At 49.7% G+C, this 25575-nt stretch overlaps 1 protein-coding gene across 1 annotated transcript in view; it reads right to left on the reverse strand.

Annotated features, from left to right (window-relative positions):
* ATRNL1 (attractin like 1) overlaps window positions 1-25575 on the reverse strand; it is a 453110-nt gene that overhangs the window by 226331 nt on the left and 201204 nt on the right. The window contains exons 20-21 of the mRNA XM_040438845.1: window positions 15874-15967; window positions 2844-2896 (exon numbers count right to left, since the gene is read on the reverse strand). Of these exons, the coding sequence (XP_040294779.1) occupies window positions 2844-2896; window positions 15874-15967 (147 nt within the window). The remainder of the gene's footprint in view (window positions 1-2843; window positions 2897-15873; window positions 15968-25575) is intronic.

Genomic DNA, 25575 nt, shown 5'->3' on the forward strand with positions numbered 1-25575 from the left:
ATTTCAGGGGAGAGGATGACTGTAGGACAGGAGAATACAATCTATTGCCCCCTGTTATCAGCCATTTCAGGGGAGAGGATGACTGTAGGACAGGAGAATACAGTCTATTGCTCCCTGTTATCAGCCACTTCAGGGGAGAGGATGACTGTAGGACAGGAGAATACAGTCTATTGCCCCCTGTTATCAGCCATGTCAGGGGATAGGATGACTGTAGGACAGGAGAATACAGTCTACTGCCCCCTGTTATCAGCCATTTCAGGGGAGAGGATGACTGTAGGACAGGAGAATACAGTCTATTGCTCCCTGTTATCAGCCATTTCAGGGAGAGGATGACTGTAGGACAGGAGAATACAGTCTATTGCTTCCTGTTATCAGCCATGTCAGGGGAGAGGATGACTGTAGGACAGGAGAATACAATCTATTGCTCCCTGTTATCAGCCATTTCAGGGGAGAGGATGACTGTAGGACAGGAGAATACAATCTATTGCTCCGTTATTAGCCATTTCAGGGAGAGGATGACTGTAGGACAGGAGAATACAGTCTATTGCCCCCTGTTATCAGCCATTTCAGGGGAGAGGATGACTGTAGGACAGGAGAATACAGTCTATTGCCCCCTGTTATCAGCCATTTCAGAGGAGAGGATGACTGTAGGACAGGGGAATACAATCTACGCTTACATCATATGTGACTGATATCAGCCGCTTCTCTTATCACATTCCACTACTGATATATAATTGATCCAGAAAGTCTTCACACCATCTCACTTTCTTCACATTATTGTTCCCCCACCATTCTGCCCTCAATTCCAATAATGAGACTTTTAGAAATGTAACTAAAATCTCCCACTCACATAAGTTTTCAGCCCCTTTTTGGTCACATTGACATTTAGCTCTGGGGCCTCCCATTTCTCCGGATCATGTCTATAGAAGATCTCTTAGCTGACAATGCATCAGAGCAAAAACCAAGCAAAGGAGGGAAGAACTGCCTGTAGAGCTCAGAGACAGGATTGTGTGGAGGCACACATCTGGAGAAGGGGACAACTTTCTGCTGCATTGAAACTTCCCAGTAGCACAGTGGCCTCCATAATTCTTACATAGAAGAACACCCAGGACTCTTGCTAGAGCTGTCGCCCCTCACCGACGGCCCCATCCAACCTGACAGAGCTGGAGAGGATCTGCAGAGAAGAACGGCTGAAAATCCCCAAATCCAGGTGTGAAACTTGTGGCATCATCTCCAAGAAGACTGGAGGCTGGAATCACTGCCAGAGGGGCTGAAGACTTATGTCCTTAGTAAAGGGGATGAAGACTTATTCCAATGTGAGATGTCAGTTTCTTCTTTTCAGTAAATCAGTAAAGATTTTTCACCTTCTTCTCACTTTCTCATTCTGGGGACTGAGGGCAGAATGATGGGGGAACTGATAGCACAAAATGTGAGGACAGTGAGAGGGTGTGAGGACTTTCCGGATGCGGTGTAAGCTCTGATGTTGGGGTGACGGGCCGGCTTGGTCCTCGGCTCCGGGGGATGTTCTCGCTCTCACAGTCAGTCCATTGTCTCATGTGATGGGCTCTGCGGTCGCTCATTACTCGGCCGCCCTCACATTCCACACGGCACATCACACCCATTTTCCTGACACTTCCCATCCTCCTCCTCCTCATATATAGGCGGAGGACTGATGCCAGGTACCATCCATCGTGTCACCTCACCTGAGTATTACACCACAGGTCACCTATAGATTACAGCAGATAACGCTGCAGGCACAGCCAGAGCTGAACTCACTGAACTAACTGCCCTTATGTGATGCATTATGTTTTACTCTCAGTCAGGGCTGCATTCACTATAGTGATGTGATAATATATCTTATTGCCCAGTTACAGCCAGAGCTGAACTCGCCATTCTGCTCTTATATCTTGTCTCATGCTCTACTCACAGCCAGTGCTATATATAATAGACACATCCAAAGCTGCGTTCACTAATCTGCTATAACTTTTTAGATTCAAGTCACATACAGAGCTGCCATCACAATTCTGCTACTTTAGACCAGTGAATTGTGGGAACTCACAAGGCAGCACCACATAAACTGGTGTTTGTTTCCAGCACAGTGAACGCAGCTCTGGATGTGACTGGAGACATAACACACTAGACACACTTCCTCAGCCTCTTTGCTCTGTTACAGTGTAGTCCTGCTGTATCCAGTGAGCGTCGTGGACTCCAGGGCGGCGGCAGGAGAGCGTCTCCCGGGCTGCGGAGAGTCAGTAAATTGCTTCATTTTTGGGAACAGGAAAAAGAAAAGTTTTGATCCTCTGAAGTTCTCGGGTCAAGAAGGAGCAGACTGCCCCCTAGTGACTGTAAGAAGACGCAGCCGTATATACAGAACACCGGGGACTAATCATCCCAGGTCACTGCACAGGATAACTGGCCACTGTGAAAAGCTGAGTGACGCCTGCGCAGAGCTTTGTGTCTCCATGGCAACAGACAACAAACACCCGTGTAGTCAGATCCTGCAGTCACGAGCCTCTCGAATCTACTGTCCGTAGATCATAAACCATGGAGACACAGCTCTAGCAAGCCCAAAGAACTGACAGGACTGATACATTGTTGCGTTCGGAATGAGAAACGTTCAGTAACAGAAATGTAACGAGCGCAGACAGGAGGAGCGGATCCCAGAGCAGTGGCGGAGATCTGCTGTCTGCAGGTGATCCTGGGATCGGCCGCCCTGCGCGTGTTCACACCCCCAAAATGGGGAAGATACAGACCGACCTGAGCTGCCCCCCTGTACAGGGCCTGAGGTAAGTCCTTATAATGACCCCCTGTGACAGTACAGACCGCCACACGCTGGTACTTACAGTAGCAGGTTCCTCGCAGCGGGTTCCCCAAGTATCGGTTCTCAGAATCACATCTGTGGAATAACACAAAGAGAAGTCAGCACCGGGGCGTGAAGATTTATGCAATGTACGGAGATCACATGGGGGTTGTATCCTATGGAGAATCGTCCCCGACACCCCCATAATCAGGACCCCACATCCATCGACACCCCAACATCCAGCACAGGTAGATGTAGCAGGACCGAGAGTGCGCAGCATGTCTTATCTGTGGTGTTACATAGGACTGCAGGTGACATCTACTACATTATCTGTACTCAGAGATGTATCACTGTGTTACCTGTGGTGTTACATAGGACTGCAGGTGACATCTACTACATTATCTGTACTCAGAGAGTTATCACTGTGTTATCTGTGGTGTTACATAGGACTGCAGGTGACATCTACCACATTATCTGTACTCAGAGAGTTATCACTGTGTTATCTGTGGTGTTACATAGGACTGCAGGTGACATCTACTACATCATCTGTATTCAGAGAGTTATCACTGTGTTATCTGTGGTGTTACATAGGACTGCAGGTGACATCTACTACATTATCTGTACTCAGAGAGTGATCCCTGTGTTATCTGTGGTGTTACATAGGACTGCAGGTGACATCTACCACATTATCTGTACTCAGAGAGTTATCACTGTGTTATCTGTGGTGTTACATAGGACTGCAGGTGACATCTACTACATTATCTGTACTGAGAGAGCTATCACTGTGTTATCTGTGGTGTTACATAGGACTGCAGGTTACATCTACTACATTATCTGTACTCAGAGAGTTATCACTGTGTTATCTGTGGTGTTACATAGGACTGCAGGTGACATCTACTACATCATCTGTACTCAGAGATTTATCACTGTGTTATCTGTGGTGTTACATAGGACTGCAGGTGACATCTACTACATTATCTGTACTGAGAGAGCTATCACTGTGTTATCTGTTGTGTTACATAGGACTGCAGGTGACATCTACTACATTATCTGTACTCAGAGAGTTATCACTGTGTTATCTGTGGTGTTACATAGGACTGCAGGTGACATCTACTACATTATCTGTACTCAGAGAGCTATCAATGTGTTATCTGTGGTGTTACATAGGACTGCAGGTGACGTCTACTACATTATCTATACTCAGAGAGTTATTACTGTGTTATCTGTGGTGTTACATGGGACTGCAGGTGAAATCTACTACATTATCTGTACTCAGAGAGTTATCACTGTGTTATCTGTGGTGTTACATAGGACTGCATGTGACATCTACTACATTATCTGTACTCAGAGAGCTGTCACTGTGTTATCTGTGGCGTTACATGGGACTGCAGGTGAAATCTACTACATTATCTGTACTCAGAGAGATATCACTGTGTTATCTGTGGTGTTACATAGGACTGCAGGTGACATCTACTACATTACCTGTACTCAGAGAGTTATCACTGTGTTATCTGTGGTGTTACATAGGACTGCAGGGGACATCTACTACATTACCTGTACTCAGAGAGTTATCACTGTGTTATCTGTGGTGTTACATAGGACTGCAGGTGACATCTACTACATTATCTGTACTCAGAGAGTTATCACTGTGTTATCTGTGGTGTTACATAGGACTGCATGTGACATCTACTACATTATCTGTACTCAGAGAGCTGTCACTGTGTTATCTGTGGTGTTACATAGGACTGCAGGTGACATCTACTACATTATCTGTACTCAGAGAGCTGTCACTGTGTTATCTGTGGTGTTACATAGGACTGCAGGTGACATCTACTACATTATCTGTACTCAGAGAGTTATCACTGTGTTATCTGTGGTGTTACATAGGACTGCAGGTGACATCTACTACATTATCTGTACTTAGGGAGTTATCACTGTGTTATCTATGGTGTTACATAGGACTGCAGGTGACATCTACTACATTATCTGTACTCAGAGAGTTATCACTGTGTTATCTGTGGTGTTACCTAGGACTGCAGGTGACATCTACTACATTATCTGTACTCAGAGAGTTATCACTGTGTTATCTGTGGTGTTACCTAGGACTGCAGGTGACATCTACTACATTATCTGTACTCAGAGAGTTATCACTGTGTTACATAGGACTGCAGGTGACATCTACTACATTATCTGTACTCAGGGAGTTATCACTGTGTTATCTATGGTGTTACATAGGACTGCAGGTGACATCTACTACATTATCTGTACTCAGAGAGTTATCACTGTGTTACATAGGACTGCAGGTGACATCTACTACATTATCTGTACTCAGGGAGTTATCACTGTGTTATCTATGGTGTTACATAGGACTGCAGGTGACATCTACTACATTATCTGTACTCAGAGAGTTATCACTGTGTTATCTGTGGTGTTACCTAGGACTGCAGGTGACATCTACTACATTATCTGTACTCAGAGAGCTGTCACTGTGTTATCTGTAGTGTTACATGGGACTGCAGATGACATCTTCTCCATTATCTGTACTCAGAGAGTTATCACTGTGTTATCTGTGGTGTTACATAGGACTGCAGGTTACATCTACTACATTATCTGTACTCAGAGTTATCACTGTGTTATCTGAGATGTTACATAGGACTGCAGGTGACATCTACTACATTATCTGTACTCAGAGAGTGATCCCTGTGTTATCTGTGGTGTTACATAGGACTGCAGGTGACATCTACAACATTATCTGTACTCAGAGAGTTATCACTGTGTTATCTGAGATGTTACATAGGACTGCAGGTGACATCTACTACATTATCTGTACTCAGAGAGTGATCCCTGTGTTATCTGTGGTGTTACATGGGACTGCAGGTGACATCTACTACATTATCTGTACTCAGAGAGTTATCACTGTGTTATCTGTGGTGTTACATGGGACTGCAGGTGACATCTACTACATTATCTGTACTCAGAGCGTTATCACTGTGTTATCTGTGGTATTACATAGGACTGCAGGTGACATCTACTACATTATCTGTACTCAGAGTTATCACTGTGTTATCTGTGGTGTTACATAGGACTGCAGGTGACATCTACTACATTATCTGTACTCAGAGAGTTATCACTGTGTTATCTTTGGTGTTACATGGGACTGCAGGTGACATCTACTACATTATCTGTACTCAGAGTTATCACTGTGTTATCTGTGGTGTTACATAGGACTGCAGGTGACATCTACTACATTATCTGTACTTAGGGAGTTATCACTGTGTTATCTATGGTGTTACATAGGACTGCAGGTGACATCTACTACATTATCTGTACTCAGAGAGTTATCACTGTGTTATCTGTGGTGTTACCTAGGACTGCAGGTGACATCTACTACATCATCTGTACTCAGAGAGTTATCACTGTGTTACATAGGACTGCAGGTGACATCTACTACATTATCTGTACTCAGGGAGTTATCACTGTGTTATCTATGGTGTTACATAGGACTGCAGGTGACATCTACTACATTATCTGTACTCAGAGAGTTATCACTGTGTTATCAGTGGTGTTACCTAGGACTGCAGGTGACATCTACTACATCATCTGTACTCAGAGAGCTGTCACTGTGTTATCTGTAGTGTTACATGGGACTGCAGATGACATCTTCTCCATTATCTGTACTCAGAGAGTTATCACTGTGTTATCTGTGGTGTTACATAGGACTGCAGGTTACATCTACTACATTATCTGTACTCAGAGAGTTATCACTGTGTTATCTGTGGTGTTACATAGGACTGCAGGTGACATCTACTACATTATCTGTACTCAGAGTTATCACTGTGTTATCTGAGATGTTACATAGGACTGCAGGTGACATCTACTACATTATCTGTACTCAGAGAGTTATTACTGTGTTATCTGTGGTGTTACATAGGACTGCATGTGACATCTACTACATTATCTGTACTCAGAGAGCTGTCACTGTGTTATCTGTGGTGTTACATGGGACTGCAGGTGAAATCTACTACATTATCTGTACTCAGAGAGATATCACTGTGTTATCTGTGGTGTTACATAGGACTGCAGGTGACATCTACTACATTACCTGTACTCAGAGAGTTATCACTGTGTTATCTGTGGTGTTACATAGGACTGCAGGGGACATCTACTACATTATCTGTACTCAGAGAGTTATCACTGTGTTATCTGTGGTGTTACATAGGACTGCAGGTGACATCTACTACATTATCTGTACTCAGAGAGTTATCACTGTGTTATCTGTGGTGTTACATAGGACTGCATGTGACATCTACTACATTATCTGTACTCAGAGAGCTGTCACTGTGTTATCTGTGGTGTTACATAGGACTGCAGGTGAAATCTACTACATTATCTGTACTCAGAGTTATCACTGTGTTATCTGTGGTGTTACATGGGACTGCAGGTGACATCTACTACATTATCTGTACTCAGAGAGTTATCACTGTGTTATCTGTGGTGTTACATGGGACTGCAGGTGACATCTACTACATTATCTGTACTCAGAGCGTTATCACTGTGTTATCTGTGGTATTACATAGGACTGCAGGTGACATCTACTACATTATCTGTACTCAGAGTTATCACTGTGTTATCTGTGGTGTTACATAGGACTGCAGGTGACATCTACTACATTATCTGTACTCAGAGAGTTATCACTGTGTTATCTTTGGTGTTACATGGGACTGCAGGTGACATCTACTACATTATCTGTACTCAGAGTTATCACTGTGTTATCTGTGGTGTTACATAGGACTGCAGGTGACATCTACTACATTATCTGTACTTAGGGAGTTATCACTGTGTTATCTGTGGTGTTACCTAGGACTGCAGGTGACATCTACTACATCATCTGTACTCAGAGAGTTATCACTGTGTTACATAGGACTGCAGGTGACATCTACTACATTATCTGTACTCAGGGAGTTATCACTGTGTTATCTATGGTGTTACATAGGACTGCAGGTGACATCTACTACATTATCTGTACTCAGAGAGTTATCACTGTGTTATCTGTGGTGTTACCTAGGACTGCAGGTGACATCTACTACATCATCTGTACTCAGAGAGCTGTCACTGTGTTATCTGTAGTGTTACATGGGACTGCAGATGACATCTCCATTATCTGTACTCAGAGAGTTATCACTGTGTTATCTGTGGTGTTACATAGGACTGCAGGTTACATCTACTACATTATCTGTACTCAGAGAGTTATCACTGTGTTATCTGTGGTGTTACATAGGACTGCAGGTGACATCTACTACATTATCTGTACTCAGAGTTATCACTGTGTTATCTGAGATGTTACATAGGACTGCAGGTGACATCTACTACATTATCTGTACTCAGAGTTATCACTGTGTTATCTGTGGTGTTACATAGGACTGCAGGTGACATCTACTACATCATCTGTACTCAGAGAGTTATCACTGTGTTATCTGTGGTGTTACATAGGACTGCAGGTGACATCTACCACATTATCTGTACTCAGAGAGCTATCACTGTGTTATCTGTGGTGTAACATAGGACTGCAGGTGACATCTACTACATCATCTGTACTCAGAGAGTTATCACTGTGTTATCTGTGGTGTTACATAGGACTGCAGGTGACAACTACTACATTATCTGTACTCAGAGAGTTATCACTGTTTTACATAGGACTGCAGGTGACATCTACTACATTATCTGTACTCAGAGAGCTATCACTGTGTTATCTGTGGTGTTACATAGGACTGCAGGTGACATCTACTACATTATCTGTACTCAGAGAGCTATCACTGTGTTATCTGTGGTGTTACATAGGACTGCAGGTGACATCTACTACATTATCTGTACTCAGAGGTATCGCTGTGTTATCTGTGGTGTTACATAGGACTGCAGGTGACATCTACTACATCATCTGTACTCAGAGAGTTATCACTGTGTTATCTGTGGTGTTACATAGGACTGCAGGTGACAACTACTACATTATCTGTACTCAGAGAGTTATCACTGTTTTACATAGGACTGCAGGTGACATCTACTACATTATCTGTACTCAGAGAGCTATCACTGTGTTATCTGTGGTGTTACATAGGACTGCAGGTGACATCTACTACATTATCTGTACTCAGAGAGCTATCACTGTGTTATCTGTGGTGTTACATAGGACTGCAGGTGACATCTACTACATTATCTGTACTCAGAGAGCTATCACTGTGTTATCTGTGGTGTTACATAGGACTGCAGGTGGCATCTACTACATCATCTGCACGGAGACTATACTTGATGATACGGTGATGTGGTGAGGGCGCCGCTCGCTTCCGAAGTGAAGTTTTATAATTGACTTTCCACAGTCGCGGCTGAGGATGGCGGTTCGGGAAGAGCCGCCGCTCACAATTCCTGCAACTTCCAGATAAAAGGAGCTTCGTAAATATCCCGCGGTATCAATCTCCCGGATATACGGCCTGGCCTTTTATCCGAGAAATATGGCGGCACGACGCAGTGGAGGTACAGTAACAGGAAGGCAAGAATTACGCAGAGTGGACGGCTGCTCGCAGGGAGATTAGATACAGGAGCCGCCATCGCTGCCCGCACTGAATATATGGAGCGATGCGCTCAGCCTGATCGCAAGAAGTAAATTAACCCTTTGTGGCTCAGATTGGTTCTACACAAATAAAGTTTAACCAAAATACAATGAAAAGTGTCTATTCTGTGTTTCTATTGTTCAGTATTTCCAAGACCTCTGCCTCCTGTCGGTGAATGAAAACACATTCAGAGTAATTAATCATGTACATAGCTGGTCCTGATCTCAGCTTTGCATTTGTTACATTTGTATCAAGCATACACTGATACATTGTAGCAAATCACCACCGAGCTGCCAGGAGGAGTGCAGTATATGCAGCTTTGGATGCAATTGGAGTATAAGGGATGATATAACTCAAGATCAGCAGAAGGTGAATGTTGCACTGATCTTAAGTTACATCATATCTTAAACTCCAGCCACACCCAAAGCTGCATCCACAATACTACTGGCTTCTTTTTACACTGCCAGCAGCAATGTGCCCTGCCTGGACCAACAGGGGGCAGCAGGGAGACGTGAGGACTGGCAGCCTGAGAGCTAACAGGAACAAAACTGCAGCACAGCTTCGGATGTGACTGGAGTATAAGACAGTTTGTAATAGTACAATTAAAAATGCAGTTGTGGTTGTGACTGGAGTGTAAGACCAGAGACAAAAGAAGAATTGTGACTGGAACTCCGATAGTAGAAGTGTAAATGCAGCTCTGTATGTGAATGGAGTATAAGACATGACGTGACAGTAGAATTGTGAATGCACGTCTGTATGTGAATGGAGTATAAGACGTGATGCCACAGTAGAAATGTGAATGCAGCTCTGTATGTGAATAGAGTAGAAAGCGTGACAGTAGACGTGTGAATGCAGCTCTGTATGTGACTGGAGTATATAATGATGATATCACAGAATTGTCAGTGCAGCTCTGGATGTGACTGGAGAAGACAGGATGTAACTCATGCACAGCAATGAATATATGATGAGGCGTTACATGGAGATAATAATGCAGGTGAAGCGGAGAAGTGGCGCGCGTCGTCCCCGGATTCACTGGCAGGTTCTTCGCGGTTTCTCGTGTTTGCCCGCTGCGCTCGCACTTTTACGTGTGAACCTTATTTGAACTGTTTTGATTTGGTTTTTATTAAACTGTAACTAAGTAACATTAGAGAAGAGACGTCCTCCCGGAATAGCGGTGATATACGCAGTCACGTAAAGCGGTCGGATGTGGGGCGAGCGTCGGCGCCATTAGAGGGTTTTATCTCCTGATTAGACGGCCGATCATTTACAAGAAAAACACAAACATAGAGAAGAATTAGAGCGCGGGCGTCCGGCGGAGAGCACCGTGTCAGCGCCCGTACGTCAAGTGCGTTCAGTATGGCGGTTGTGCGCTCTGTATGGGGTTTTCGGTGTAACCAGGAGGGGGAGGGGATTAGCTGCGGAGCCCGTGAAGGAGCACTTGACGGCGTCTCGCTGGGTAATTAAAACGCCTGGAAACGGAGAAGTGGATAAATCTGCGGCTCCAGGACGAGGTTTTATCGCGGGAAGCATTAACCGCACACCTGCGACACTCTCTAAATAAAACGTTAATATTCGCACCGCTGACGACCGCGAGACGCTGACATTTATGCTGATGAGTTTTAGAGTGCGAGCCCCGCCGAGCGCTAATCACCTCACACAAACAAAAATAAATATTTTCTCGGCTGATAACGCGGTTAATAACGGCGCCGGCGTGCCACGACCTTCCCGCGACGCCTCCGATATGTTCTCAGCGCGTATCAGACACGTAACAACTGCTGCAGATGTCACCTGAATGGCAGATCTCTACATCTAAGCATCAGGAGCAGGAAACAGTCAAGATGCAGCATCAGGAGCAGGAAACAGTCAAGATGCAGCATCAGGAGCGGGAAACAGTCAAGATGCAGCATCAGGAGCAGGAAACAGTCAAGATGCAGCATCAGGAGCAGGAAACAGTCAAGATGCAGCATCAGGAGCGGGAAACAGTCAAGATCCAGCATCAGGAGCAGGAAACAGTCAAGATGCAGCATCAGGAGCGGGAAACAGTCAAGATGCAGCATCAGGAGCGGGAAACAGTCAAGATGCAGCATCAGGAGCAGGAAACAGTCAAGATGCAGCATCAGGAGCAGGAAACAGTCAAGATGCAGCATCAGGAGCAGGAAACAGTCAAGATGCAGCATCAGGAGCAGGAAACAGTCAAGATGCAGCATCAGGAGCGGGAAACAGTCAAGATGCAGCATCAGGAGCGGGAAACAGTCAAGATGCAGCATCAGGAGCAGGAAACAGTCAAGATGCAGCATCAGGAGCGGGAAACAGTCAAGATGCAGCATCAGGAGCAGGAAACAGTCAAGATGCAGCATCAGGAGCAGGAAACAGTCAAGATGCAGCATCAGGAGCGGGAAACAGTCAAGATGCAGCATCAGGAGCAGGAAACAGTCAAGATGTAGCATCAGGAGCAGGAAACAGTCAAGATGCAGCATCAGGAGCGGGAAACAGTCAAGATGCAGCATCAGGAGCGGGAAACAGTCAAGATGCAGCATCAGGAGCGGGAAACAGTCAAGATGCAGCATCAGGAGCAGGAAACAGTCAAGATGTAGCATCAGGAGCAGGAAACAGTCAAGATGCAGCATCAGGAGCGGGAAACAGTCAAGATGCAGCATCAGGAGCGGGAAACAGTCAAGATGCAGCATCAGGAGCGGGAAACAGTCAAGATGCAGCATCAGGAGCGGGAAACAGTCAAGATGCAGCATCAGGAGCAGGAAACAGTCAAGATGCAGCATCAGGAGCGGGAAACAGTCAAGATGCAGCATCAGGAGCGGGAAACAGTCAAGATGCAGCATCAGGAGCGGGAAACAGTCAAGATGCAGCATCAGGAGCAGGAAACAGTCAAGATGCAGCATCAGGAGCGGGAAACAGTCAAGATGCAGCATCAAGAAAGGAAACAGTCAAGATGCAGCATCAGGAGCAGGAAACAGTCAAGATGCAGCATCAGGAGCAGGAAACAGTCAAGATGCAGCATCAGGAGCAGGAAACAGTCAAGATGCAGCATCAGGAGCGGGAAACAGTCAAGATGCAGCATCAGGAGCGGGAAACAGTCAAGATGCAGCATCAGGAGCAGGAAACAGTCAAGATGCAGCATCAGGAGCGGGAAACAGTCAAGATGCAGCATCAGGAGCAGGAAACAGTCAAGATGCAGCATCAGGCGCGGGAAACAGTCAAGATGCAGCATCAGGAGCGGGAAACAGTCAAGATGCAGCATCAGGAGCAGGAAACAGTCAAGATGTAGCATCAGGAGCAGGAAACAGTCAAGATGCAGCATCAGGAGCGGGAAACAGTCAAGATGCAGCATCAGGAGCGGGAAACAGTCAAGATGCAGCATCAGGAGCGGGAAACAGTCAAGATGCAGCATCAGGAGCAGGAAACAGTCAAGATGTAGCATCAGGAGCAGGAAACAGTCAAGATGCAGCATCAGGAGCGGGAAACAGTCAAGATGCAGCATCAGGAGCAGGAAACAGTCAAGATGCAGCATCAGGAGCGGGAAACAGTCAAGATGCAGCATCAGGAGCAGGAAACAGTCAAGATGCAGCATCAGGAGCGGGAAACAGTCAAGATGCAGCATCAGGAGCAGGAAACAGTCAAGATGCAGCATCAGGCGCGGGAAACAGTCAAGATGCAGCATCAGGCGCGGGAAACAGTCAAGATGCATCAGGCGCGGGAAACAGTCAAGATGCAGCATCAGGAGCGGGAAACAGTCAAGATGCAGCATCAAGAAAGGAAACAGTCAAGATGCAGCATCAGGAGCGGGAAACAGTCAAGATGCAGCATCAAGAAAGGAAACAGTCAAGATGCAGCATCAGGAGCGGGAAACAGTCAAGATCCAGCATCAGGAGCGGGAAACAGTCAAGATGCAGCATCAGGAGCGGGAAACAGTCAAGATGCAGCATCAGGAGCGGGAAACAGTCAAGATGCAGCATCAGGAGCGGGAAACAGTCAAGATGCAGCATCAGGAGCGGGAAACAGTCAAGATGCAGCATCAGGAGCGGGAAACAGTCAAGATGCAGCATCAGGAGCGGGAAACAGTCAAGATGCCGCATCAGGAGCAGGAAACAGTCAAGATGCAGCATCAGGAGTTGTGAAGGAGGGGAAGTGCAGGTTCACAGGGTCCATGATAAGCTGGGGCCCCCATATTCCATGGGCCCTGTAGGGGGTGCAGAATCTCTCATACGTTGCACAGTGTGACAGATCTTCAGCTCTGACAGGATAGGCCATGATTCTGTGCGCTCACCTCTCTCGCTGGTTTACATGCTCATTACCGTATTTAGCGACGTGTTCAGACTTGACGCCTGAAAAAAGCAGATTTTCAGCAGAAAACCTGCGACCTTGTCACCGCGGCTATAATTAATGCGCTAATGAATGCGGAGAATTCTCTACTTTACAGGTAATTGCTCACTTGGCTGAATTAAAACGTGAAATAGCTGGAACCCCGCGGTGACCAGAGGAGCGGGTGCGGGGCGCCCAGTAGATGGTCAGCTCTGCGGGGCGCCCAGTAGATGGTCAGCTCTGCGGGGCGCCCAGTAGATAGTCAGCTCTGCGGGGCGCCCAGTAGATGGTCAGCTCTGCGTGGCGCCCAGTAGATGGTCAGCTCTGCGGGGCGCCCAGTAGATCGTCAGCTCTGTGGGCCGCCCAGTAGATCGTCAGCTCTGTGGGGCGCCCTGTAGATGGTCAGCTCTGTGGGGCGCCCTGTAGATGGTCAGCTCTGTGGGGCCCCCAGTAGATGGTCAGCTCTGTGGGGCGCCCTGTAGATGGTCAGCTCTGCGTGGCGCCCAGTAGATGGTCAGCTCTGCGGGGCGCCCAGTAGATCGTCAGCTCTGTGGGCCGCCCAGTAGATCGTCAGCTCTGTGGGGCGCCCTGTAGATGGTCAGCTCTGTGGGGCGCCCTGTAGATGGTCAGCTCTGTGGGGCGCCCAGTAGATGGTCAGCTCTGTGGGGCGCCCTGTAGATCGTCAGCTCTGGGGGGCGCCCTGTAGATGGTCAGCTCTGTGGGGCGCCCTGTAGATGGTCAGCTCTGTGGGGCGCCCTGTAGATGGTCAGCTCTGTGCGGCGCCCTGTAGATAGTCAGCTCTGTGGGGCGCCCTGTAGATGGTCAGCTCTGTGGGGCCCCCAGTAGATGGTCAGCTCTGTGGGGCGCCCTGTAGATCGTCAGCTCTGTGGGGCGCCCTGTAGATGGTCAGCTCTGTGGGGCCCCCAGTAGATCGTCAGCTCTGTGGGGCCCCCAGTCAGCGATGTGAATTGCGGTGCGTCCCGTACCGCCGGCGCGCTCTCCCTGGCGCAGAGATGTGCGCGCTCGCTGCGGTTTCCCTGAGGTGTTAGGACTTCATGCATATTATGACCTTCTGAGAAGTCCGCCCCCCGGGGGGTCTCGTCATCTAAGGGCTGAATGACTAATCGCTGTAATCTCCTCTCGATTCGCCGGCGCTCCGGGCCGCGGGGACTTTACACCGTTCTGGATGCGTTAATGTGGAATTATTCTGGAATCTGAATTTTTCCCTATTTTTTCCGCCTGTTTATCACGCGCTGAGGGAATCTACAGCCAGAAAATGGTTAAAAGTCATCGCACCTGATTAATAATACGTCGCACAGCGGAAAGGGGCGCCGTCTGCACGATGAGCCCCCCGCCCCCGACGTGTGAGGTCAGCTCTACAATCAGAGGGGCCCCGACCGCTGCAGCTCACACCAGGGTCCATTCCAGGGACTGTAATTCAGAAGATACCGCCAGCAATGGCGGCAGGGGGGCGACGCAGCGGTCGGGGGGCGACGCAGCGGTCACGAAGACGGGAGCACTGAACACTATCTTCATCATATACTAATCCCAAAACGCATCATGTCTTATACTCCACTCACATCCAGAGCTTATATCTTGTTTTACACTGGTCACCTCCAGAGCTGCTGTCACAGTTGCATCATGTCTTATACTCCACTCACATCCAGAGCTTACATCATGTTTTACACTGGTCCCCTTCAGAGCTGCTGTCACAGTTGCATCATGTCTTCTACTCCACTCACATCCAGAGCTTATATCATGTTTTGCACTGGTCACCTCCAGAGCTGCTGTCACAGTTGCACCATGTATTAAACTCCAATTAAAACCAAACCTGCATCTGCAATTCTGATGTTACACCATGTTAATACTCTAGTCACACCCTAGGCTGTATCTCATGATACACTGCACTCCAGTGTGCTGCAGTGTGGCAGAATTGTAAATGCAGCTCTAGATGTGATTGGAGTATGAAAATGCAAAAAAAAAAAAAATTATAATAATAATAATAATAATTGGTATAAAGTAAAAAAGAAACGGCCTTAACAAGGCTTTTCTGTGATGATTCTATGAATGGAATGTGTGGGGTCACGGCGCTCCAGAGGCAATGGTGTGGGAGTAGTCCCAGGAATGGCGGCACACAATGATAGGAGTACTCACAGCTGGCAGTGGTCTCCTTTGATCCCCTTGGTGGTACAGTGGCATTTCCCGGTCTGCATCTCACAGATACTGGCGTGTCCATTACATTCACAGGCTGGAAGAGAACAGAGGAGAGGCTGAGACTCCACAGCAGAGGACTACATACCCATCAGGCAATACAGGAGAGGACTACATACCCATCAGGCAATACAGGAGAGGAGCACAAATACATCAGGCAATAAAACAAAGGACTACACATCCATGAGGTAATACAGCAGAGGATTAGGGGCCACAAGCCAGGTCATCAGGGGCCACAAATGAGCACAGCCAGGACATCAGGGGCCACAAATGAGCACAGCCAGGACATCAGGGGCCACAAATGAGCACAGCCAGGACATGGGGGGGGGGGGGTCCTAAATGACCTTAATCAGTAAATGGGAAAAGCGTGAATGACCACAACCTGGACCCTAAATAACAGGTGAAACACTGGTTATTCACACTCTGGTCTCATCTATACAGTCGTGTACCAGGCAGGGGCGCAGGTGGCGGAGGACGAGACGCAGTGGGACCACGTGGCAGCCTGTGTCAGGCACCGGGCAGGGGCGCAGGTGGCAGTGGACGCGGTGGGATTAAGTGGCGGTCTGCGCCAGGCACCGGGCAGGGGCGCAGGTGGCGGTGGACACGGTGGGATTAAGTGGCGGCCTCCGTCAGGCACCGGGCAGGGGTGCAGGAGGCGGTGGACGCGGTAGGTAAGAGCAGCGGTCTGCGTCAGGCACCGGGCAGGGGCGCAGGTGGCGGTGGACGCGGTGGGATTAAGTGGCGGTCTGCGTCAGGGACCAGGCCGGGGCGCAGGAGGCGGTGGACGCGGTAGGTAAGAGTGGCGGTCTGCGTCAGGCACCGGGCAGGGGCGCAGGTGGCGGTGGATGCGGTGGGATCACGTGGCGGCCTCCGTCAGGCACCGGGCAGGGGCGCAGGTGGCGGTGGACACGGTGGGATTAAGTGGCAGTCTCCGTCAGGCACCGGGCAGGGGCGCAGGTGGCGGTGGACGCGGTGGGATTAAGTGGCGGTCTCCGTCAGGCACTGGGCAGGGGCGCAGGTGGCGGTGGACGCGGTGGGATTAAGTGGTGGCCTCCGTCAGGCACCGGGCAGGGGCGCAGGTGGCGGTGGACGCGGTGGGATTAAGTGGCGGTCTGCGCCAGGCACCGGGCAGGGGCGCAGGTGGCGGTGGACACGGTGGGATTAAGTGGCAGTCTCCATCAGGCACCGGGCAGGGGTGCAGGTAGCGGTGGACACGGTAGGTAAGAGTGGCGGCCTCCGTCAGGCACCGGGCAGGGGCGCATGTGGCGGTGGACGCGGTGGGATTAAGTGGTGGCCTCCGTCAGGCACCAGGCAGAGGTGCAGGTGGCGGTGGACGCGATGGGATTAAGTGGCGGTCTGCGTCAGGCACCGGGCTGGGGCGCAGGTGGCGGTGGACGCGGTGGGATTAAGTGGCGGTCTGCGTCAGGCACCGGGCAGGGGCGCATGTGGCGGTGGACGCGGTGGGATTAAGTGGTGGCCTCCGTCAGGCACCAGGCAGGGGCGCAGGTGGCGGTGGACGCGGTGGCCTCCGTCAGGCACCGGGCAGAAGTGCAGGTGGCGGTGGACGCGGTGGGATTAAGTGGCGGTCTGCGTCAGGCACCGGGCTGGGGCGCAGGTGGTGGTGGACATGGTGGGATTAAGTGGCAGTCTCCGTCAGGCACCGGCAGGGGCGCAGGAGGCGGTGGACGCGATAGGTAAGAGTGGCGGTCTGCGTCAGGCACCGGGCAGGGGCGCAGGTGGCGGTGGATGCGGTGGGATCACGTGGCGGTCTGCGTCAGGCACAATGAGTCCAGGACCCTACACATTGTAACAGAAGCCGGAGAATGAAATTGCTTGGCTCTGGTTTTGTGCAGACCCCAAGGACGATAAATTCCATGGTGAAGGGTTTAACACGGGTCACGCTGCGCAGCGCGGCCCCAGATTAATTCACTGCGGCTGCATTTCGTAAAGCGGCGATTTACAGGACGTGGAGGAAATGGCTTTTTCTCAGGAAATCAGGAAATGCCGAGCAATCAGTTTCCAGCATGGAGCCTTCGGATTTTTGCTAATGACTGGAGGCGCTTTACTGATGGATGTTTTCTACGCGCGCGCACCTGGACCGCACCGCTCCCCGGTCTGCCGCGTCCACAGATCAAAGGGGCGCCATGCTGATTAAATGCCGCGTGTAAGACAACGGCGGGAAATTACATCTGTGGTTAGAGGAGGGGAGTTATACAACAGGTCACAGCACCGATGGAAGCAAAAAGTATTCACACCCCTGAACTGTGCAAAGGGGGGGGGGGAGAGAAGCACTATATATATATATATATATACACACTGTATATATATGGCCTATTTATAAAAAAATATATATATATATATAAGTATTCACACCCCTGAGATCTACCTGGGGAGGCTGTCCTTAAACAAGGAGCAGGAAGGAGACATCCGCACCAATACAGAAGTATGGTGTGGACGGGCAATGTGAATACTTTACTATTATCACGTAACACAATACAATTATAGGAAAGTACGAAGGGCGTGAATACTTTACTATTATAATGATGGCGCCCAGTGTCCTTATCGCCAGTCATCATGAAATTGTATAACTGGGCAGCAGGAACCTAGGAAAGCTGATGATGGGAGGTGTAGTTGTATTTGCCGTCACCCGGCTTTCCCGGAGACAGATATAATGTGTCGAGGTCGGGCCTCTCCGTGCCAGCAGCCTGCGGTGAAATGTGCAGGATCCTGGCGCAGCGCCGGTGGGCGGCAGGTGTTCCCGGCTTTCATGCAGCTTGCCATCGATCCGCGGCATTGATTTTTACAGACCCTTTAATAAAATTTCTCTGTGTTAAAGCAAACGGTCCTGTTATGGCAGCGAGTGTGGGGGGGGGGGGGTCCCTCTGGAGCCAGGAGAGCAGACAGCGAAGAGTTAATGGGTGTGGATGAGGAGAGGAGCCACGTACGTGGAGGACTCGATATGGACCCCGCACCCCCCACCGGTGATACCAGGACGGCCGCGCCCAAACATCTCCACAAAGGGATATTCACAAACTGCAAAAGAGATGAAACCATTTCTGGCATCTGAGAGCAATAAACTGTAATGTGACCGCACTGTGTGAATGGGCCCAAAGGAGCCAGCACCAGAACCAAACAGAGGCACCGCCGGCAGCACCAGAACCAAACAGAGGCACCGCCGGCAGCACCAGAACCAAACAGAGGCACCGCCGGCAGCACTAGAACCAAACAGAGGCACCGCCGGCAGCACCAGAACCAAACAGAGGCACCGCCGGCAGCACCAGAACCAAACAGAGGCACCGCCGGCAGCACCAGAATCAAACAGAGGCACCGCCGGCAGCACCAAAACCAAGTACAGACACCGCCGGCAGCACCAGAACCAAACAGAGGCACCGCCGGCAGCACCAGAACCAAACAGAGGCACCGCCGGCAGCACCAGAACCAAACAGAGGCACCGCCGGCAGCACCAGAACCAAACAGAGGCACCGCCGGCAGCACCAGAACCAAACAGAGGCACCGCCGGCAGCACCAGAACCAAGTACAGACACCGCCAGCAGCACCAGAACCAAACAGAGGCACCGCCGGCAGCACCAGACCCAAGTACAGGCACCGCCGGCAGCACCAGAACCAAGTACAGGCACCGCAGGCAGCACCAGAACCAAGCACAGGCACCGCCGGCAGCACCAGAACCAAGCACAGGCACCGCCGGCAGCACCAGAACCAAACATTGGCACCTCCAGCAGCACCAGAACCAAACACAGACACCGCCGGCAAAATCAGACCCAAACAGAGGCACCTCCAGCAGCACCAGAACCAAATACACCTCCAGGGAGGGGGGTATCTATAGCGATGGCCCGTGGAGCGGGGTATCTATAGCGATGGTCCGGGGAGGGGGGTATCTATAGCGATGGTCCGGGGAGGGGGTATCTATAGCGATGGCCCGGGGAGGGGGTATCTATAGCGATGGCCCGGGGAGGGGTATCTATAGCGATGGTCTGGGGAGGGGGGTATATATAGCGATGTTTCGGGGAGGGGGTATCTATAGCGATGTTTCGGGGAGGGGGTATCTATAGCGATGTTTCGGGGAGGGGGTATCTATAGCGATGTTTCGGGGAGGGGGTATCTATAGCGATGGTCCGGGGAGGGGGTATTGTGGCGAAACCAACCTCGCCACTGGGTTTTGGAGAGGACTGGCTGCTGGCCTCTTGCCCCAGGATTATGGGCCATATACTAACTTTTAAACCCCTGAACCGATTCAAGGGAATTTTGGATAGGTTTGTCCCCAAGTTATACTGTTTAAATTGATGTAAGTTATATGTATGGCCAATGTAAACTCACAAAGTTGTAACAATTTATAATAAGTGTAACTTGTCAGCTTGGGAGGAATATGCGGGCGTGTTTCTATTGTGCCATTGTCCCATTGTGTGTTTAAATGGTGATGTCTGTCCTGTTATATCCACATGTGTATTGGCGATCTCCCTTTGTCCTCAGAGATAATTGGATTGCTCCTTGGGTGTCTCCAGGGCAGAGAGGAGGAAACCATGATGCATTGTAGGGATGTATTGTCTCTGTGTATCCTACAGTGCTGCATATCTGTCCTATGTCACAGTCTTCATTCTGGTCCCCTAGGGGCGTGTACACCAGATGGGCTTGGTTGTTTTATACCTCCCTGTGGGCGGACCTGTATTTGCAAACAACTGTAATAAAAACCAGGCTGGGTGTGCCAGGACCTCAGACCACTGCTTGACCCTCAACACGGAGCCTTGTCTCGTTATTGGGGGGATCCGCTGTATGCTGGTAGAGACTGATTGCCAGGAGTGTAAGCTGATTCCTGTTCATCTGCTAGCAGCTATTCGTGGGGTTCCAGTTTGGAGTGCTACTTTGTATCCAGTTCGGGAGTTTGGTGTCCTGCAGTAGCTGTGCCTGTCTCTCAGAAAAGGGGCATATCGCCTAAACGGATTTTAACCCCTTGTCTGCTGAAACGGTCCGTTACAGGTATCTATAGCGATGGCCCGGGGAGGGGTATCTATAGCGATGGCCCGGGGAGGGGTATCTATAGCGATGGTCCAGGGAGGGGGTATCTATAGCGATGGTCCAGGGAGGGGGTATCTATAGCGATGGTCCGGGGAGGGGGTATCTATAGCGATGGTCCGGGGAGGGGGTATCTATAGCGATGGTCCGGGGAGGGGGTATCTATAGCGATGGTCCGGGGAGGGGGTATCTATAGCGATGGTCCGGGGAGGGGGTATCTATAGCGATGGTACGGGGAGGGGGTATCTATAGCGATGGTCCGGGAAGGGGGTATCTATAGCGATGGTTCGGGGAGGGGGTATCTATAGCGATGGTTCGGGGAGGGGGTATCTATAGCGATGGCCCGGGGAGAGGGTATCTATAGCGATGGCCCGGGGAGGGGGTATCTATAGCGATGGGGAGGGGGTATCTATAGCGATGGCCCGGGGAGGGGGTATCTATAGCGATGGCCCGGGGAGGGGGTATCTAAAGCGATGGCCCGGGGAGGGGGTATCTATAGCGATGGGCCGGGGAGGGGGTAAATCACGCGATGCAGCTGCTGGGAGGCGCAGCTTATCCGGCAGCCGCTGATCGTGTTCCTGATTAGTCCAGAGCAGGTCGTTAACTGCATCATCGGCGCGATAATCGCTGGCACACGGGGTAATGGCGGCGCAGATAAGATTTACATCCGGTGATTACGAGGAACGTCTGAGAGCGCGGAATGGAGCAATAAGAAGAGACAACAAGAGAAACGCAAAGCAAGAGACGGAGGACGACCGCCCGGCGTACATTCATCACTGCCATCAGCCTCGCAGCACGACCGCACACCGGACGCCATCGCTGATATCAATGGAGGCAATTATAAGATTATCATTAATCCTCAGCCAGAAATCATATAACCAGGAGCGAGATAACGCTGCGCGCCATAAATCACCACCCAAAACCGCGCCGCTCCGAGACCAGGCAGGACGGGCTCATCAGTTACAAGACCCCAACTTCTGCTGGGCCCCGGCGCTGCTCCGCACTGACAGCATCTGATCGTCTGCCATAAGACGCTCACAATCCAGCATAAGACCAACAAAAGAGACCAAAGCACATGCCGAAGCCAACGCGCACCCTGTGACAACAAGTATAACTTTATTAAACACACACAGCAGAGAGGGAGAGGGGGGGCGGTCTGAAAGGAAACATATATGAGACCCCCACCCACAAGCATAATACATATAATATATGTCGAGCCCCAATATAAAAGTGCAAAAATGTCAAAATAATTCACTCTAAACGGGACATCAGAAGGAAAAAGTGTAAATAGCACCTGTAAAAATGAGGCAGAGATATCCATGAGCATGCAATTGTCACGGATGGTGATGCAGAAAGCTGGAACTTATAAATAAACATCCGACTGGCGTGATCAATGGTAGACGATTGCATGCCCACGTACCTTATACTGTGTGACACCTGAAAACCCTATAATAGTGAGGGGACACGACCACCGGCTCCCTGCACTTAATACGGACGGAGTCAGGGTCACCAAGAATCAAGCCAGTAAGGAAACACAACTAAAGGGAAAGGACTTATCTGAGGAATCAGCAGTAGGAGCCTCCAGCAGTGAACAACTCATCCAGGAAGAAGTATAAACCGCAAAGTGAGGCAGTATGGGGGAGAATATAAAGGGAGACATTAGTGTAAATAGGTGACAGCTGGGAGAAGGAAAGGAGATGAGAAAGTGAAACCAAAACAAAGAACCTCATGCAAGAGGTAGAGAAGAACGTCTAACAGACCTTCTCACAGAGCTGGCGGTGACAGTACCCCTCCCTCTACGGGTGGACTCCGGACACTCAGAGCCCACCTTCTCAGGATGAGACCTATGGAAAGCCCTGATGAGACGAGTGGCCTTAATGTCCGTCACTGGGACCCACAACCTCTCCTCAGGACCATAACCCTCCCAATGAACGAGGTACTGGAGAGAACCGCGGATAATGCGAGAATCCACAATCCTAGAGACTTGAAATTCAAGATTACCATCAACAACAATTGGAGAAAGGAGGCAAAGAGGAGGGTACAGTGGGTTGGACATACGGTTTTAATAGGGACCTGTGAAAAACATTATGGATCTTCCAAGTCTGAGGAAGATCAAGACGGAAGGCAACGGGATTGATGACGGACAAGATCTTGTAAGGCCCAATAAACTTAGGACCCAACTTCCAGGAGGGAACCTTCAGTTTGATATTCTTTGAAGACAACCAAACCAGATCACCCACATTCAGGTCCGGACCAGGCACACGTCTCTTATCCGCCACACGCTTATATCTCTCACTCATCCTCTTCAGATTACCCTGAATCTTTTGCCAAATAAATGACAAAGACGAGGAAAATCTCTCCTCATCAGGTAAACCAGAAGACCCCTCTCCTGAGAATGTCCCAAACTGCGGATGAAACCCATATGCACCAGAAAATGGTGACTTATCAGAGGACTCCTGGCGACGGTTATTTAAAGAAAACTCAGCCACCAATCCTCCTGATTCTCCGCCACAAAACAGCGCAGATATGTCTCCAGATTCTGATTGAAGCGTTCAGTCTGACCATTCAACTGCGGGTGAAAAGCAGAAGAGAACGACAACCGAACCCCCAAGCGAGAACAGAAGGCCTTCCAGAATCTGGAAACAAATTGCGTGCCCCTATCAGAAACGATGTCTGAAGGAATGCCATGCAATTTGACAATGTGATCAACAAACGCTTGCGCCAGCGTCTTAGCATTGGGTAACCCAGGAAAGGGAATGAAATGCGCCATTTTGCTAAAACGGTCCACTACTACCAGAATCACAGTCTTCCCCGAGGAACGAGGCAAGTCTGTAATGAAGTCCATGGACAGATGGGTCCAAGGACGGGAAGGAATGGGTAATGGGAGGAGAGAACCCGATGGCTGTGAATGAGGGACCTTGGCACGAGCGCAGGTCTCGCAGGCTGCCACAAAACCCTCAACCGTCTTACGAAGAGCCGGCCACCAGAATCTCCGAGCATTGAGATCCACTGTGGCTCTACTCCCCGGGTGCCCAGCAAGGACAGTATCGTGGGGCTCCTTAAAAACCTTGTGTCGTAAAGCGAGAGGCACGAACAACCTCCCAGGAGGACAAAGATCAGGAGCCTCTGACTGGGCTGCCTGAACCTCTGCCTCCAAATCAGGATAAAGAGCAGAGACGACCACCCCTTCAGCCAAAATGGGACCCGGGTCTTCAAAGTTCCCCCCTCCCGGAAAACAACGTGACAGGCCATCCGCCTTCACATTCTTAACCCCAGGGCGAAACGTGACAACAAAATTAAACCTAGAAAAGAACAAGGACCATCTGGCCTGTCTCGGGTTCAGACGCTTGGCCGATTCCAAGTAGGCCAGATTCTTATGGTCGGTAAACACAGTAATAGGGTGTCTCTGGCTCCCTCTAGCCAATGGCGCCATTCCTCAAAAGCCAATTTGATGGAGTGCAGCATCATTCCAACCAGTATCAGCTGCCCATCTCCGAAATTCTGAACAATATATTTCTGCGGACTGTTTACCCTGGCATAAAAGACGTAGTTTAGATTCAGCCAGAGCAATACGATCCGGGTCATCATATATCTGCCCCAGGGCTACAAAAAATTCATCCATCGATCGGAAGGGCCTTGCCCCCACCGGCAGCGAAAAGGCCCAAGACTGAGCGTTATCCCTGAGCAGCGAGATGATGATCTCCACCGTCTGCTCCTCATCACCAGAGGAATGGGGAAGAAGGCGAAAATGGAGTTTGCAAGCCTCTCTAAAGCGAACAAAATTCTCACTACCCCCGGAAAACGTATCCGGAAGCGAGATCTTAGGCTCGGAACAAACTCCATGAACGCAAGCAGAACCGGTCACCTGAAACTGAGACACAGTTTTACAGAGATCTGCTACCTCCAGCGAAAGACCTTGCATGCGGTCAATCAAGGCTGAAACCGGATCCATGCTTAAGACGGTTATGGGGGTTTATAATGTCACAGATGGTGTTGCAGAAAGCTGGAAGTTATGGATAAACATCCGACTGGCTTGATCACAAACTAAGGAGCATATGGGTGAGCCCTAAAAAAACCCTAGAGCTCTCCCTGACTGCTCAGCCCATGCAAAGGTCTTTATGGTAGACGATTGCATGCCCACGTACCTTATACTGTGTGACACCTGAAAACCCTATAATAGTGAGGGGACACGACCACCGGCTCCCTGCACTTAATACAGACGGAGTCAGGGTCACCTAGAATTAAGCCAGTAAGGAAACACAAATAAAGGAAAAGGACTTATCTGAGGAATCAGCAGTAGGAGCCTCCAGCATTGAACAACTCATCCAGGAAGAAGTATAAACCGCAAAGTGAGGCAGTATGGGAGGGAATATAAAGGGAGACAATTTGTGTAAATAGGTGACAGCTGGGAGAAGGAACGGAGATGACAAAGTGAAACCAAAACAAAGAACCTCATGCAAGAGGTAGAGAAGAACGTCTAACAGACCTTCTCACAGAACTGGCGGTTACAGCAATGGGGTTTAAGCAGGTGAATAAGGTCCCCTAGTGGTGGCTGTATAATCTGTATGTAGTGAGCTCCCTCTAGTGGTGGCTGTATAATCTGTATGTAGTGAGCTC

Source organism: Bufo bufo, chromosome 6 (assembly GCF_905171765.1).
Source record: "Bufo bufo chromosome 6, aBufBuf1.1, whole genome shotgun sequence".
NCBI classification, from domain to species: domain Eukaryota; kingdom Metazoa; phylum Chordata; class Amphibia; order Anura; family Bufonidae; genus Bufo; species Bufo bufo.